This window comes from Seriola dumerili, unplaced genomic scaffold, assembly GCF_002260705.1.
Source record: "Seriola dumerili isolate Sdu_G_001 unplaced genomic scaffold, Sdu_1.0 BDQW01000362.1, whole genome shotgun sequence".
NCBI classification, from domain to species: Eukaryota; Metazoa; Chordata; class Actinopteri; order Carangiformes; family Carangidae; genus Seriola; species Seriola dumerili.
The window spans coordinates 378043-395758 of NW_019174617.1; the positions used below are offsets into that span (position 1 = coordinate 378043).

The 17716-nt window shown below is 39.5% G+C and overlaps 2 protein-coding genes across 3 annotated transcripts; both read left to right on the forward strand.

Moving 5' to 3' along the window:
• The first annotated feature begins 498 nt into the window (after window positions 1-498).
• ctdnep1 (CTD nuclear envelope phosphatase 1) lies at window positions 499-11050 on the forward strand. Of its 2 annotated transcripts, XM_022760809.1 has the most exons (8): window positions 507-1262; window positions 4439-4505; window positions 6304-6422; window positions 6523-6594; window positions 6887-7003; window positions 7145-7256; window positions 8416-8500; window positions 9789-9951. In XM_022760809.1, the coding sequence occupies exons 1-8, from the start codon at window positions 1158-1160 to the stop codon at window positions 9847-9849; spliced, it is 738 nt and encodes a 245-aa protein (XP_022616530.1). In that variant the 5' UTR covers window positions 507-1157; the 3' UTR covers window positions 9850-9951. The 2 variants fall into 2 exon arrangements, with proteins under 2 accessions (XP_022616528.1, XP_022616530.1); XM_022760807.1 differs by lacking the exon at window positions 8416-8500 and having other exon boundaries at window positions 499-1262; window positions 9789-11050.
• A 3108-nt stretch (window positions 11051-14158) lies between these two features.
• gabarap (GABA type A receptor-associated protein) lies at window positions 14159-17127 on the forward strand. The gene is made up of 4 exons (XM_022760754.1): window positions 14159-14394; window positions 15681-15759; window positions 15844-15962; window positions 16117-17127. The coding sequence occupies exons 1-4, from the start codon at window positions 14305-14307 to the stop codon at window positions 16195-16197; spliced, it is 369 nt and encodes a 122-aa protein (XP_022616475.1). The 5' UTR covers window positions 14159-14304; the 3' UTR covers window positions 16198-17127.
• Window positions 17128-17716: the final 589 nt, after the last annotated feature.

Genomic DNA, 17716 nt, shown 5'->3' on the forward strand with positions numbered 1-17716 from the left:
CTAGGTCTATTTGCACCAGTTAGTTTGTGTGATTTGCATGGCAGTGTCGAGAGATTGCTTACGAGTTTCCTAATAGTTTGAAGTAATTATTTAAGTGTGGTAAACTTTTTTGCATTACCTGGTCGCTAGCAAGCCTTTGAGTCTTCTGACAGCTGTGAAAGCTGTCCCTGCCAAATACTGTAAAATATACAGTGGCTGTAAAAAGTATTTACCCGCGCCCAGGGATTTTTTTCATGTTTTATTGTTTTACAAGTTTGAATCAGAAGGATAATGAGGTTTATTGACACCAATTAAGCCACTGAAATGAAAGCAAAACTTTAAGTAAACACATAAGTGCATACCAGAAATAAAGTTGAATTCCAGGAGGGCTGCCAGAGTAGCTCCAAATTGCGGAATGAAGTAAGAAAAAAAAAAGACAAAATAGTTGGTTGCTTTTGCAGACTTGAATGGACTGCCATCTTCGCTCGTCCACGTCTGTTTATTTTCTTTCCACGTGGGCGTGCTGCGCGCAACCACTGGGTTCCTCGCGGAAGTGACGGCAAGGCGGCGATGGCGGCTCGCAGTTTCATTCCGGATTTCTACTGGACTACAAACTGATTTTAACCGGCCCGGTTAGACTTTGGGGAACTTTTGTAGAGCTGTCTCTCATCGGACGCCGCACAGAGAGAAGTCGCGTTGAACCGGTGCTTGACAACGAGCGGCCCCACAGCTTTTTTTGGGGTATTTTTGTCCAAGGTTCAAGGTGGTCACCCTGTCGAGCTAGCGGTAGCTCGGCGGCTACTAGCTAACGTTAGTTGGTACACAGCTAGCTCCTGAGCTAGCTTGTCAACTAGCTGCGTGCTAAAGGTCCATACAGCAGCAGTCGTCGTGCAGCAGCTTCTCTTTTGACCACGTCCACGTTTGTCTTTCACAGTGACGATGCGAATGCACTCTATTTAATGCTAATTGAGCCACAAGTGTGCAGAGCGAGGTACTCACACGTTTGCTTGGCCTCTTGTTAATTTGAATCGCTAGTTTGGCGGCTGTGGCTAAAGACGGATTTTGACTCACTAGCAAGCAGGTTCCTTCAGTAATTGCCCCAACAACTTCGGGGAAAAGCGTGCTATCAACTGAGAATTGAAGTTGAGTTGCTCTGGGGTCTTTGCGTGCTCATCAACATGCTGAAGACCCGGCAGTGTTTACTTGGCATCCGCACTTTTCTCGGCGTAACGTCCAGAATATGGGGCGTCATCATGTACATCCTCAGGAAGCACCTACGAACGGTGAGAAGGTGTTTGAAGATAATTGGTAGTTGTTGTGTTTCTGTGACAAGTGAGCAAAGTCATGGCTTACGTTGCCATTACTCCCACCATAATTTTTTCAGATCACATCCATCTTTCCAGGGATGCTCAGTTGGCTCTGGGGAGAGCAAGGTTACCGGTGTTTTCTGTCTCATTTTGTGCGTCCATCATGAGGATTTTGCCATATAATCCTTTAAATTAGTACTGTCTGAGTAGTTCAAACCTCCCACTTAAGCTCAATAACATCAGTGTCAAATTTATTGCTATATAAAGAGTATATTGAGTAAGAGTATATTGAACAGTTTACACACACTGTCAACACAAGAGGTACGTAATCTGCCACATGGGAAGTACAACTGCAACTATATTACTTTCATTTTCGATTAATCTATCCATTATTTTTTATTATTAGTTGATAAACCGTTTACTCCATAAAATGAAAATGTCTGTCACGTTTTCCTAGAGCTCAAGAGGAGGTGTTTAGATAGTTCATTTTATCTCACTAATAATCCAAACCAAGAGATATTCAGTTATCAGTGACATAAAACAGAAACCCAGCAAATCTTCATATTTGTAGAGCTACAGCTGTGGCACTTTCATCACTTTTTTTCTTGATAAATTATTTAAACATTCAATTATCAAAATTGTTGGAGATAAATTTTTGGATAGTTAACTAATCGATAAATAGAGGAATATCGGTGTCTGTTTTTATGTGACAAGACAGTGTGAGTCAATGGCTCAACCAGCTACAATGCAAAGGGAAACCTCCTACATCCAGTCACTAAATTTGAGGAGCAGCCAGCACAAGCCTGCAGGTCACCTTCATTTGTTCACAAATGCCTCCACAATAAACATGGCATTTAGGGTGACAGAAGTCGCCTGTTTGTAACTTAGACACACACACAGGTGTTGTTGAGTTGTTAATAGACATGCATATGTGGTGTAATATGAGTGGACTTCAACTCTAGCTCCATATCAAGCCAACAAAGCTTGGAGGAGTGCCCTGTGTGTTGTAATCATCTTTCTGTTCGAGGTTTGTCTGCAGTTTATTGTGTGGCAGTAACACTTGCGGGTTGTCAACAGGCCCTGAGAGTGAGTAGTCCAGTCCATGTTATGGCTGAAGTGAGAGGGATTATGTCAGCACAGGGAGCGTACTGTTCTCTTTCTCTCCCTCTGTTTCTCTCATTCTCACTCACAGTTTAGCTCTGTTGTTTACAATCTGTGATGCACTGGAACAATGTCACGACCCAGGGAAGCGCTTATGTACTGGGCATTGTAATGTAGGTGATCCTATACATAGCAATCAAGTAAACCATGACAGATGATTTGATGAACAGTAGTTGTGGTCAGCATTTTATGACCGAGCCATTTCATTACTTCTTAAACAAAGGTATTAATATAGATTTTAAGTCTGTTCCTACCTCAGTTTTTTTCTATAGCTTTAATAGCCTTGTGTGCACCAGGTAGATCGCAACATGTTTTTTGTTTGAGTAAGGCCACACTGCACTAAGTGGCTTGATCCAAAAATTTGGATCAATAAAAGCTGTATTGGATTACGAATATTAGGACCAGGTCATAATCCCAAACACGCTACTATGTGTAAACGGATGACGAGAAGGTTTATTAATCTTACCAACAACAATGTTGCGTAATGGATCTGGTTATTATCTCCTGCATGATACAGTAACAGTATGTGACGCAAGTGCTGAAACAATCAGCTAATCAACACAAAACTCCCAACGTTTGTAGTTTATAGTAGAACTGAAATGAGAAGCTAGCTCAACAATTCAACAATTTCTGTAATCACTTAATAATTATAGTCTTTTTTTTTTTTTTTTTTTTTTTTTTTCCAAAAATGACAACTGTGAAAATCTGCTGGTGTTCTTGTTCTTCTATTGCAGTAAACCTAATATCTTTGTTTTGGAATATTGGTTTGAAGAAGCTGCCTCACTACATCCACTTGGGCTCTGAAATCACATGAGTAATCAAGAAAACAATTGACATGTTAATTGATAACAAAAGTTTATTTCTAGTCATGCATTAAGTGCACTTGCCAGTATCCTGGATGCAGCTGTACAAATGGAAGGGCTAACTGTTCTAGCTGCTTTTCTCAATTACACATTATTATAAATTGAATTTTTTTGGCTTTTGGTCAAGAGGGCATAAATAATTGAAATAAGAGGTGTTACTTGTAGCAGTAGTCTGGAGGCAGAGAACTCAGTTTGAGTTGCAGGCCTGAGGTCCAGATGGACGCACTTGGAGGTGCAAGGACCTCAGTTGAGGGTGAGGTACCCCTGTGGTGCCCAGCAGCTGCTGCCACCAATAGGCTTCCCCCAGGCTCACTCTGCCAGGCAGCAGTGGGAGGGGGCACAGAGGGAGGCCCTGTCCAAGGCTTAGGTACCAAGCAGCCCAGGCTCAGTCAAAGTCACCCTGCAAGTCTTCCTTTCTATGTCTGTCCCCATGCTCCGGTGACACCCACCGACAGCTGGGGGGATAAAAATAGCCCTGTGAAGAAAAGTGCAGAGCCCCTGGGCAAGAGTGGCACTGGAAAGGATCCTCTCTGTCGTCAATTTGACCAGTGCACAGCAAGGAAGTTAGAGAGGAGGAGCTGCAGGGTGGACACAAGAAAGTTAATTTCTGAATGTTGTCCTCTGCTTAATCTCTGATGGCCAAAAAAAGAGCTGCTGCCCCAGGGATGTATTGTCTTAAAACACTAAAATTAAGTTTTAAGATTTCACTATTTAAAGGTTTTTAAGACCATCATGGAAATATGAGCCTTTTGTCTGGTTCAAATCATCCATAGCACAGTTAGGTTTCTTTATTAAATTGGATTATGTTTTGCAGTAGTTACACTGATGTAAAGCCACTCTTCTTTAATGCCCCAAAGGATTCCTAAAACACTAATACTGGCCTTCTGTGTGAAATCACACAAGATGCCGTTGCCCTAGAAATGAACACAAACAGTTTGACAAACAGTAGGAAATAAAAAGATTGGAGGTTTCACTGCACTTGGTAACAAAAATGTAGCTCACATTTGTCACATATAATCAGAGTAAAAAACTAGATGAAATCTGTCAATGTAATTATGGCCCACCATGTGTGCAGTTTGTTGTTTTAACAGCGTGATTGTCTGATTGTCTGCCTCATTTACTTTGCAGATAATTCAGTATCAGACGGTGCGATATGACACTTTGCCTCTGTCACCCATCTCCAGAAACAGACTGAGTGAGTACACAATTGTTGATATGTCATGATATTACTCTATGGCAGATGCTGTTCTGGTTTAATGCATGCTTTTACCACATTTGGGTTATCTATTAGATAGTATGGAGGGAAGACACTATCCCAACGTATTTGGAAGGTAGAAATTTAATTAGGTTAAACTGGTTTGTCAAGGAAGAAGAAATCGTGCAGAAAAGAAAAATTATCAGCATCATAAAAACACACACTTGTGACCCACACAGTGTGACCCCTTTCTCAGGGCTGTCCTCACCTCACATGAGCATTACAAGCTCAGACAGACTTGACAGGACTCTTATGATGTGCCTTTTTCCATATAGGGAAACTTAGACAACCTATTGACTGTTATTTGTGTGTCATGTCTTTGGGTTATCCTGTACTTGTGTATTTATTTAAGTGGATTACATGGCTAGATGCAAACCAAAGTTAGCCTGTATTTTCTTTCTATTTTTTCTTCTCAGTTGTTTCAGTAAACCTGTTGTGCTGCATTGGTCAGTTATTGTGTGTGCTCATGATGTTTTAATAGCATACAAAAAAGAATATGGTTTTGCATTTAAGGCATTTGGGTGAAGTTTGGTTCCATAATATAACAGCGAGATGTCATTCTTGCATCATTGCAGTTGAAAACCAAACGAGTACTAAGAACAACGGGGAATTTGTAGCGAGTGTAAGTGAATTTCACTCGGACAACGTCTGCATTTTAAGTCAAATATCAGTCTGTTGGGCAGCTATAAGTGTGCAAAGGCAGATACCTCCTGAACCACAGCTAATCAATAACATTCATGTTTGATATTGATGAGGAAGTGTAAAATACTAAGAATGTAGTATATGCATTTTTATAATGTAAACAATATTAGACATTATAAATAAGATTGCATACCAAACCTTTACTCATAAAGAAGCAGCATCAAGCATAGTCTTTGTCAAGACTCATCACCAGAATGCTAAAATCCAAAGGCTGCCTAATTTGGCTATAGACAGTAAGACAGTGTGCTGGGTGAACAGACAAAGAATTACACCAGCAGATAAATGTCAGATTGAACATAATGCGGTTCATTGACCAAAAGAACAATTCGTTCCTGCCATGATACTACCAATGACAAGACATGGAAGTGGAGAGGAAATGCAAATGTTAAAGGTAGCACTTAACACTATCATGGACTGGTGTGTGCATTCTGAATGAGATTCCTTTATGTCTGTAGAGAGCTCATTCAAAAGTACACTCTTGACTTACAGGAAGGATTGTTTTTCAGTTCTACTTTACTCGCCTCTTTAAACTAACTTTAGAGACCTCAGCTGGACACTCAGGTCAGGTCTCCACTGAATGAGTGATTCCTTTTATATTCATTCATTTGTACATGGCTGTGAAACTGAAACTGACATTAAGTAGTCTCTGTTAGTCTTAAAAAGTCATTTACACACCTAAATAGTTGACTATTTATGAAATCCTGACACAGACAAGCTGAAAGAAAAAATAATTCTTTCACTACAAAGCCTTTCTTCCCCTAAATGTTGTAAAAAAGAAAATCAAAGAGCAGTGTCTTACTTATACATGAAAAATAAGCAAGCTGTGGTTTCAAAGTGAAGTCAGAGGTAAGAGAGAAATCTGGTTACTGACATTCTGTGTGTATATGCAGATTTTAAAGTAACTAAGTTATTAAAGGTAATGTAAAGGTGTTGTGTAATTTCCTGTTTAGCTTAATTTCACCTGTTAACCCAGTTTGTTGCGTGTGTGTAAGTGTTCTGAATAAAGTACATAGTATCTGTATTGTCTGATAAACAGATGCAGTAAAGAGGAAGATTCTGGTTCTGGACCTGGACGAGACGCTGATCCACTCTCACCATGACGGGGTCCTTAGACCCACAGTGAGACCTGGCACGCCGCCAGACTTTATCCTCAAAGTATGGGCTTTAACACACGCATATGTTTGTGTTTTAACACAAATCCATCCAAGTTAAAATGCTGGTTTTGTCTAAATGAACTGTTTCCTTTCCCATGCAGGTCGTCATTGATAAGCACCCAGTCAGATTCTTCGTACATAAAAGGCCACATGTTGACTTCTTTTTAGAAGTGGTGAGTGTCAGTCAGTAATCAGTGTTACTGTCTGCGATGAATCCTAGCTTAATTAGTGAATAGTAAAGCACACTGTGAACATGAAGCATCACTGCTCGAGTCTTTCCCAGGTCACCTTTTGTCCCGTCTGTCATCTTCCCCAGCACTCTCCATTGTGCTGCACTCTCTCACTACCTGATGTCATATACCTATATTTGTTCTGGATTATGATCCTTCATGACTTACTAAGCACTGACTGTAACCTGTGTACTTATACTATTGTGTGCATTATACTCTGTGTGTGTGTACACAGGTGAGCCAGTGGTATGAGCTGGTGGTTTTCACAGCCAGTATGGAGATCTACGGCTCAGCGGTGGCAGACAAGCTGGACAACAACAGGAACATTCTGAAACGCAGATACTATAGACAGGTACTGCTCAACACTGTATTTATGTAGCATATATTATAGCTGGTACTGATGAGGCTCTTTCATCCCATTGAGCTTTTGAAATCTCTTCATTCTCTCTCCTTTTTGGTGGTGTCATTGACTCTGCTTTGTGTCTTTTGCCAGCATTGTACATTGGATCTAGGTAGTTATATTAAAGACCTGTCTGTAGTACATGATGACCTGTCCAGTATTGTCATCCTGGACAACTCGCCTGGTGCTTATCGTAGCCATCCAGGTAAGACTTAAAGCCTCATGGAGTCACTTGCACCCTCTGTAATCACTCTCTGTCCCTTGATATTTTACACTCCTGTACAAGAAAAATACTGGCATTCAAATATTGGGGTGCAGTACCACTGCAGGGGGGTCGAACGTGACTTGGTGGAAAAATGTGGAGTGAAACTGAAGTTGAAAATGCTATTTTTTGAAAGAAAGTTTAAAAAAAAAAAAAAACAGGTGTCACTAATTAGCTAATTAGTTGCTGAGTTCAGTAATTGCTAGAGAAAAGCCATCGTTAATGTAATTTGTTCCACCTGTGCTTTTTCTGCTATGACAAGTCAATATGCCTGCTTTGAAAAGGTCTATGAATTTGATTAACTATAATTATAAATATAATTATGCACTTAACTAGAGTTGGTCGAGTTCTGCCTTCATTATATCTTATGTTGTCTTCAAATAAGCAACAAGAACAGCTATGCATAGTTTATTTATTTTAGTGAGTCATTTTTTGGCTGGTATCAAAAGGTTAAAGCAAGAGTTTGTGGCCAAAGTGACATTTACAGGATGGTAATAAAGGCTAACACATGGTGTTACAGGGACACACATAGAGAAGAGACGTAAAATCAGGAAACTGCGTCAGAAATGTCAGTTACACAGCAATATCTATCTTAAGTTTGCTAACATCAGCTAAAGTTAGTCACCATAAGCTGCTGGTCATACTAGACCAAGTAAGAATGTAGCAACAAAACTCCTGTTTTTAGCAAGAATGTGGTTAGTTACTTATAGGTTCAACTTTTCACAAATTTTGTAAGATGACTAGTGTGTTACATCTTTCAAAAGCTACGCAGTCTCTCTTTAAACGTTTAGTGATGTGGTTAACTTCACAACTTAATAAGAATGGGAACAGGTTGAGGTGTATATTCCATTGTGTACATTCATCTTTAACAAAGAAAATTAAATGAGGCTTCGTCCTCTTCACATCAAACTTGTGATGAGCCAGAAACAGGACAAATAACAGCCATTTTTTTCTCACTACAAGGCTTGTATTGTAAATGCTGTAACAGTGCATTAAATCTGCCGCCCCTCTAACACTCAGTGACCTCTTTAACAGAGCAGCATAAAAGCACACCCATGTCTTTTTCTCTGACACGACTGACTGGCTGTCTTCTACCCTCCAGACAATGCAATACCCATCAAGTCCTGGTTCAGCGACCCTAGTGACACAGCACTTCTTAACTTGCTGCCTATGCTGGATGCACTAAGGTAAAAGGCATAATGAAGTTGGCATGAAAGCAAATAGACAGTGAAAGTGCAAACATTTAAACTCATGGCTTACTTTGTCCACCATTCTTTGTCCATCATCTAAAGTTTTAAGCATACTACCCAAGTTCAGTTCTTTCTCTGTGGTAATTAAAGAGGTGCAAGGTAATGGCTGCAACTAAGTGCACATTACTTTTCATTTACATGTTAACAGCTGCCAAAATGTAATTTGGTTACAGATACATTGACTGCATTCAACACCTCATTGACATTATGGCATTATTCTAAAGACAGTATTTCAGTGACACTTTTGACAAAAGTCGTTGCTTTTAACTTTTTCCATTAATTTTCCCATTTATATGGCATGGTCTACAGACTGATTAATGACTAAAAATACCCCATTTACTCTACCCTGCAGTTTGTCTCCATCAATCAAACTTTTCAACCTCAAAGCTGTAACCTCAATGCTCAAACCCTGTCTTTCTGTCATGTTGTAACCACAGTATACTTTGTAATCTGTCCTGGCCCAAATTTTGCAAAAGTGCTGTGCTTCAAGACATTCTTAGGAATAGTTCAGTATTTTGGGAAATACGCTTCCTTGCACTCTTCCCAAGAGTGAGGTGAGAAGATTGATACAGAAATGGAGTCAGATGGCTTAGCATAAAGACTGAAAGCAGGAGGAACCAGCTAACTAGCTAGTCTGACTACACATTGTATCTAATTTATTCAATTCATATAGACACAGAAATGTAAAAGCAATTTGTACTTGTATAGGGAGTTATGTGGTGTAACTATTTCTTGGTGAACAGCAGTGAGGTGCATTAACTGTACCATCACAGTCAGTGACTCTATCTGGGCCACACTATGGTCTGAAACGCTGCTACTTTGTGCAGCTAGACTGATTAACCGGTGTTTATCAAGTTATAGCACTTAATTTCCCCCAAAAAGCACAATTTTATGTATTTTGTTTTATGTAAGGGTTAAGTATGTGCAAAGGAGACGCAGTGTGTTCATTAGTGACCTTTAGAGCTATTAATAGGCATAGTTTTTCACTTTAAAGAGTCAGGCTAGCTGTTCCAGCCTTTTTCCAGTCTTAATGCGAGCTCAGCTAAACACCTCTTGCTCTTGTTCTGTACTCAAAGCACAGAGATGAAACTGATTCTCTATTTTCTCATCTCACTCCCAGAAAGAAAACAAATAAGCATATCTCCTGAAATGTTGACCTGCTCCTTTCAAGGCTTAGAACATAGAGCCAACTGTTTCAAGTAGCTGAATTGTGCTTCTCCCTTAGGTTCACTGCTGATGTCCGCTCCGTCCTCAGTCGAAACCTCCATCAGCACCGGCTTTGGTGATTGGCTGAATCAAGAGGGGCGGGACTTGTTGACCAGCCTCTTCCTCTCTGCCGGCTTCCTTCCTGCCCTCCATTCCCAAACAGTCGACCCACCAGCCCTCTCTGAGCCTCTCAGACGTGTCCTGAGTAGATGAGGGTTGGGGTGACCGCCTAACACGGGATGAACAGTATGGGATCACCAGAGCCCAAAAACTACTGGGGAGGGAGGGGGAGCCAGCTTGTTTCTTTTTTTTCTTCTTGATTCTTTATTTGTATTTTTTTTTTTCCAAAACAAAATGGAGCCTCTCTGCCTTATCGCTCCTGATACTGACTGTGTGCGTATGGAGGTGAGCTTGTGTACGTGAGTCGGAGTATGCTTGCTGAGTTCGTTAGTCCTTTTTAAACTTTTTTGAAGATTTGGAGGGGGGGGAAGAGAGGGATCAGCAAAGCAACAAAGACAATTCTACATTATTAATTCTTCTTCCTCTCCATCATCACAAGACGTTGCACTTCAGCAAACAACTCATCAATTTACTGTCTTAACCTCTCGGATCTACTGAGAGGGGGAAAATAGAAAACCGCCCCTTTTTACACAACCTCATGCCCCAACGGTGATTCATTGATTCCCCCCTAACATGAATGGATCAACTTACATGATGTAATTGATGGACCTTTGCTTGGAACATACCATCCACAGGCATTTTTCTGGACAAATAGCCGAGCAGTCTGAGATTTTTTTTTTTTTTTAATTTTTCAGCCATAACCATCATTCTTTCCACAAAGCTCCTCATGGGACTCAGTGATAAAGACTTGACTGAAAAGTTGTGAGAAAAAAAGAATGGCTTGTAATGATATGTGGACTGCCGTGCCGCCTTTCCATATCTGATTGTTTCTCTGTTACCATAATATATGATAATATGACTTCTGCATACCATGACATTTCACTCTTCCCCTTCACCATTTGATGCCATCCTGATTTCATCTAATAGGAATTGCACTTAATTTTTCCCCCTTCTGTTTTTGTTGCAGTTGGTTTTGTATTTGATTCAAATTTGCAGCCTTCCCCTTTCAGTTTTTACCTGCTCCCCTTAATGTATGGGTTCAACTATTAGACCCTCCGTCTTTAAATGCCTTCTGAACAATGTCGGTCTTGTTAAGGCTCACAGCGGCTTCTTATTGGCTCTGTCTCCAGGTCTGTGTTACTAATAAAACACTTGTCAGTATCGGCCAGTTACTATCCAGCTTGTTTTGTTTTCATATAACATTTTGCAGCTTGTCAGCTGACTAACTTCACTGAGGAGAGAAATTCAATCTCTGTGCGTCAAACTTTTGCCAATAATCTGCTGCCATCATGTGGTGCAACAGGAAACTGCATTGATCCACTCAGTATTCCTACACTGCTCAAGAGACACTATTTTGATTAAGTGTTTTCAAGAAGAGAAGACCCTTCACACCAAAGTTAGAGATTAAGGTATATTACCTCCTTACTCTCACTGAAGGAGTCTGCACGGGGTGCCACACACATGAATGTATCTGAAAAAAGTTGAACTTGGGTAAAAGCAGTGAGACTTCTGTGTCTGATATGGCACTTTGCAGCACCATTACAAAGCTGCATAGCTTAGCATTTTTGTGTGTGTATGTTGATATTTACACCTTTTGTTGTAAATGTAGGACTGTCACATTTTAAGGACACCTGTTTAACTTTAGTAGTTATATTTATTCCAGATAACTATATAGCTAGCTTTTTTTTTTTTTTTTTTTTTTTTTTTTTTAAATCAGTGCTAATTTGCAAAGTGTTAATTACGTTTTTAACTTTGTTTTGCTTGGCACTCGCCATGTGTACTCTCAGTAATAGCATACAAGTACGTTTAGGAACTCATCAGTGGCTGGTCAGTCACAGCTGTGACATGCATATGCACAGACATGTAGAAGCTGTTTTTTCTTCAACATTTAAATGTTGGGACATGTTCATTAATTTTAGTCATTCTAGTGCAGGCACTATGTTGGGCTAAGAGCACACTAGTATATATTAGCTGTTGTTTCCCAACACTTCTACCTCCACCTCATGATGGTTTTAAAGTGAATCCTAAAGCTTGAAACAGCACTCACCTTTCATTGCCTAAAGTAACTTTACTCCACCTTGTTAAATTTCACAACCTGTGATTGTTAACACTTCCTATGACTGCTTTTGCTTTTTTTTTTCTCCTTCACCTTCCTTTGCAGCTAAAGTTCATTACTCTGGAAGCTAACATGGGGAATGGAGTCTCTTCTAAACAAGAATGTTTCCTGTTGACATAGTGACATATATGAGGCAAACATGAATTCAGAGTAGTATAAAAACAAATGCTACATCATCAATCAAGACTTGAAGAGTAAAAGTACCCCTCCTATCATCAATATATCAATCCAGGTTTGCTCTGCTGGAGAAATGAGACAGGGCAGTTGAGTCTTTCTTCAGTTGTGAAAAGAGGCAGGTTGTCCTGTGTGCATGAGGTTGCAGTATGGGGTAACAACAGTGCTGAATTAGATCTAACAGCTAGTTAGGTGTGAGACAGGGAGTTACATCTGTGGAGAATTTTGGAGATGCTAAAGGAAAAAAAAAATCTGCATTTTGAATGCCTTGCTGCAACTACTACTGGTCAACACACCCAGTAGTAGTTGCAGCAAGGAGTTACTTGACATGGATTTGGAGATATGTGGAGATGACTAGGATTTTCCCAGACTTTAGGATTGAGCTGTAGCTGCTGAATACAGCTTGTAGGACACTTTGTTGTTGAGGACAACGTCAGTGGTTTGTGGAGGATGAGGTAGACATTACTTTTGTAGGAGAAATAATTTGACAGGAAGAAGGGCTCAGTCTAAAGCATAATGACCAGGTCACAGTTGACAGAGGAAGCAGGACATGGACACAGCAAAGGAAACTGGAGTCCATTTTTTATACTCAGTCATCAAATATTGACATCTAACATTCATGCCAAGTGACTCAGCACATTACATCCCGTGCTAAAGCAATCAGTCCCTGAAGAGAGATTAGTCCGTATGTTGACAACTTTACAGTGATCCAAAGAGTGCAAGTTTATCAAATAAAGGATGGACTGGGTCCAGTATATTTGAAAAAACAAATACTGTTGCCGAAAATGACCAGTAAACATTCTGGTTTCTCTTTCAGGGTTGTGTACTTTGTCAAAAAGGAGTGTCAACACAGGAGGGCCTTTTTAGATTGATCTCACTGAGAGGCCAATCATGAGACTGTGAAGCACATAGAGGAGAAGATGCAGCGATGTCACATGAACAAGTAGAGTGAGTCAGAGCTGGGGGTCTTGCACAACAATACACAAGTTATCAACTTTTCTATGATTCTTATATGGAAAGCGCAACCAGTGACTTCATTTTTTTTAGTAAACATATACTATGTGTGAAATAAAATATTTATTTTATTTTCTAATCTCTGAACAGATAAGTGCTTTTAAATTGAAATTCGATAACTGATTTGGTCAGTAATGGCTCTCTAAATTCCCCCAAACTAGTACAGTAGTTACTTTTAAAAACCAGTGTTATTAGAAACCAGTGAGGAAACCAAAAGTCAGTACCCCTCTAGACAAGATGCTTGTTATAAGTTATAATGGGAGGGTTTTCTTGGATGCAATAGTATGATTTTTCCACTAAGAAAGGGAGTCCACTCAACAGTTTAGAACAGAATTGCTTTGATTTGAAATGAGGATTACCAGGAGAGGATTCCAGTTTAATGACACTTCAAGGCACCGGATTTTTATTCCTTTTTTATTTTATTACTTAAAGGGGGTGAAGGGGTCTAGGAAACAATCATTAACCAAACGGAAGTTGCGATAACTTCAAGCCAAATTAGTTATTATTACGCATTGTCCTCGGGTCAATGAGTGAATACAGTAACTTGAACTGTCTCCCATTCTGCTAAGGACCTGCTGCATGTCTCTGGACTCAGAGTGTAGCCAGCGCGCAATTGCAAAACCACGATTACGCCAGATATCGCATGTTTTTGAGTTTCCCCTCTCTCGCTGCTAACTACTGGGCCTCGGTCATATGACAAGGACAGATGCCTCCTCACTGCCCTGCCCTACGTCTTTCCGCGCAGTGGTTGATCAAAATAAAATAGTTCCACAGAAGAAAAAATACAACATAGATTTGAAACCTGTTGAAAATGAGGAAATTCACAAAGGGAATTTTACATTAATAAACACCAATTAACACTATACAAACAATGTTAATGTGGTCTAGGACAGCGATAAATACACCCTGCGAACTAGACTCTCCTCTACGTCATGTTGTTATTGTATCCCTCCGCCACAGTCGCACTAGGAAAACAGCTGTGGTGAGCTAACGCTAGTTAGCATCGTTTGTTTTTGTCGTGTGTGTGTCAGCGATTTGGGCCGTTCCTTGCGCAAACCGCTATCGTACAACCCCGGAGTGACCGACTTGTTGTCTGTCATCTCTTTTAACGATGAAGTTCCAGTACAAAGAAGAGCACCCTTTTGAGAAAAGGCGGTCCGAAGGCGAGAAAATAAGGAAGAAGTATCCGGACAGGGTACCAGTAAGTAGCTAACATTAGCTTGGTCGCGCTATCTGTGTTGTTAGCAAGTTGACGGCTAGCTCTCAAGCTTTTGTAGCACTGGTCTTATTTAGATAATTTTTCGTGAAACGTAATGTTCGTACTTAAAATGTAACTATACGTATGTGGTTCAGTTTTAGTTTTAACATATTATTTTTCTTCGTAGTAGACGGCCACGTTAGTAGACGCTAGAGGTTACTCGGCCGCACTGAAGAGGCCAGCTAGTGAAAGCTTCGTGTAATCCTTCCGTATGTTTTAATTTTAGCGAACTACTACTAAATTGCAAACAAAGACCCCAGATAACAAAGTAAAATAACCCTTCTCTAGTTATAAAGTCTGTGATAGAAAGTGAAGGTGTGTACAGACTGATTCTGGTCTGATCGGGCGGTTGGGTGTAGTTTTAGGCTGTATGCTGAGACGATAACAGCAGTGCACCTTAAAATAGTTGGTGTCAACAAACAGGACACTTGTTTACGTCGCACTGGGTCTTGTAGATGGATTATTTACTCCATAACCTTTGGCCACTTGCCATTAAAACTAACCTAACAAGACCGTCTGGGTCAAAACTGTCAGCAAATAAATGTGCTTTGTGCTTTCCGTAATGTAAGTACAACCGCAGCCTAGTTTCACTGTCTGTCATTTTACAGCTGTCATTAGTCATGGTTTGTGTAAAACGTGATGTATGGCTTTAACTAACGATCTGTTTCCATTATCGATTGATCTACCTAATTATTAATTAATTAATTTGATCAATGTAATTACGTGGAATAAAAAAAAAAATTAATGTTTTGTGTGACCGACAGTCCAAAACCCAAAGATATTCATCTTACTGTCATGATGTAAGTAAACCAGGAAACGTTCACCTTTGAGAAGCTGGAACCATTCAATGTTTGCTTAAAAATAGTTTTAAAGTTATTGTATGTCCACTGACTAATTGTTCAAGCTGTACAATGACATGTTACTGCAAGATGTGTGTGAAACTAAAAAATAGTTTCATTTTTCATAATGTAAATGTGTGTACTACATAAGTTTCGTTCTGATTGACTTACTACAAAATACTGAGGAGTTTTTCAAAATATAGGCTACATCTGGGTTAAGTATAATTCAGTGCTCGCTTGAGTGACCATTTCTCAGATACTCTTTCTAAGAAAGGTGAAACATACTACTAAAGTACATCTGACAAATGCAGCCCTTGTTGAGAGGAAAATGCGCTACATTCATCTGCTGAGGACATGTTGTGCAGTAGTTGATGTATTTTCCTTTTTTAGGTAATCGTGGAGAAAGCCCCAAAAGCCAGAATAGGAGATCTGGACAAGAAGAAATACCTTGTCCCCTCCGACCTGACAGGTAAATACTGAAAATATATACATAAAATATATTAATGTTATAGTCACATTTAAAATTTCTACAATCTTGCATCTTCTTTTTTAGTGGGCCAGTTTTACTTCCTCATCCGGAAAAGAATCCACTTGCGAGCTGAGGATGCTCTCTTCTTCTTTGTAAACAACGTCATTCCACCCACCTCAGCTACCATGGGACTGTTGTACCAGGCAAGAGTCTTACTCATTTTCTACCTCACTGTCAAGCTTTTAGACTGTGTCTTCATCTGCATGATGCATTCCTGTTTCCTACCTGCAGTAAAGTGAGCTTCCTACTACATTTTTAATATGACACCAACATCTTTTTTTCTTCTCTCTTTCTCAGGAGCATCATGAAGAGGACTTTTTCCTCTACATTGCCTACAGTGATGAGAGTGTGTATGGGAACAGCCAAAGGGAAATCTGATCCCACTACCATCCCCCTCCAACCACTACCCACCTTTCTGAGACCTCCACCATTCATTCATTTGAATATTAAATCCAGCTCGGCAGCCTAGAGTTCCCAGAGTAAATATGTCAAATGCACTTTCACCACCCATTCATTACCCTTCTCCCATCCATTTATGTCTTTATTATTCTGCAGTCTGAATTGTATTTACCTCCACTTTTCTTTTCAGTAACAACTTGGGTTAAGTGGTCTTGTGGCCAGTTATTTTCTAGTCTCATAATTGATCATATTTAACTGAAAACCTGAGAGAGATTAATAAAATAACATTAGGTATAGGCCGTAATTATAGTTACTCCAGGGTTAAGGGAAGAAAGGCTTAGTATGTGAGTTCAAATCAGCTCTTACTGGCAATGAAGATAGTTGTAGGTCTACTTCTGTTGACTTGCAGGAAGATAAAGTGTGTTTTGAGTTTAGGTTAGTGTAGTAAATTAATAGCATCCACCAGCTAAAGACAGATAATGTTGTCTCTGGCAGAGTAAAGGATAACTGTTTTGCAGCAGTTCTTCTCCTAGAAAAAAAATAAAGTGGCTAGGTTATTATTATGTTTAACTTACCAGTCACTGAAGTCTGTGAATGACAGTTTAGTGTGCTGCCCTGCATCTGACCCCAGCAAGGAGTATAATAGAATTCAGACTAAACAATCATCTTCTGCTTTCAGTGGTAAGACTATTCTGTTGACTGCTACTATGATTATTGTTGTTATTATTGTTAATTTTAGATGGCTTAATTTCTAAAGGTATTGTAAAGCTGAGTGCAATTTTCTCTTTTTTTAAGTTTGTCTTCTTTTTTTTTAAGAAAAAAAATAAGATTTGAACTCTGTATACAGCTGCATTACTGGCTCTTTCTCTCCACTCATGACCATACATGATAAAATGTGATGAAAAGCTATCCGTGTTTCTTGTCTTTATTGAATATCTTGTAGCATTGAAAAATTCTTTTTTAGTTTTTCCTAGTGAGATACGCATTCTTAATGAAAAGTGGTAGCAATTGTAAACTGTCCTGGGAGATCATATATTCTCCATTTATTTCAGAAGTTAGCGACAAGTCAGTTTTATTTACATCTCCTAAAGCATTTGTCTTAGAGAGTGAAATTGTGTACAACATACAACCCCATGAAGTGGAGATTGGTTAAACCCTCCTAGCCTTTCTGACAGTATTTGCATGAATTTCCTTATCAGCTACTGTGGCTGCTCAAATGTGTCTTTCCAAGCTATGCAAGGCCACTTGTATTTTTTGTTTCTAGTGTGGGAGGCTCAGGATCTACTTTTTTTCTGTCAACTTATTTATAGTATTAAATAAACCATGTACAAACTTGGAAGAAAGCGAGCAACAATAAAGGTAGAGAAATCAGGCCTAAGATATAAACATACACTGTTTATATATATATAAAAAAAACTGTCAGATTGAATACTAACAAAATTTGAGGGAGAAGTACAGTTTTATAAAAGTCATCTCTGGTATGATTTTTAGATTTACC

What these genes read in the sequence shown, in the direction of transcription:
- ctdnep1 (XM_022760807.1), top strand. Translation starts at nt 1,158, where the DNA reads ATGCTGAAGACCCGGCAGTGTTTACTTGGCATCCGCACTTTTCTCGGC. An exon ending in TTGACTTCTTTTTAGAAGTG is followed by an intron (nt 6,595 to 6,886) that starts GTGAGTGTCAGT and finishes GTGTGTACACAG; the next exon opens with GTGAGCCAGTGGTATGAGCT. An exon ending in AACGCAGATACTATAGACAG is followed by an intron (nt 7,004 to 7,144) that starts GTACTGCTCAAC and finishes GTCTTTTGCCAG; the next exon opens with CATTGTACATTGGATCTAGG.
- gabarap (XM_022760754.1), top strand. Translation starts at nt 14,305, where the DNA reads ATGAAGTTCCAGTACAAAGAAGAGCACCCTTTTGAGAAAAGGCGGTCC. An exon ending in AGTATCCGGACAGGGTACCA is followed by an intron (nt 14,395 to 15,680) that starts GTAAGTAGCTAA and finishes TTCCTTTTTTAG; the next exon opens with GTAATCGTGGAGAAAGCCCC. An exon ending in TGTCCCCTCCGACCTGACAG is followed by an intron (nt 15,760 to 15,843) that starts GTAAATACTGAA and finishes CTTCTTTTTTAG; the next exon opens with TGGGCCAGTTTTACTTCCTC.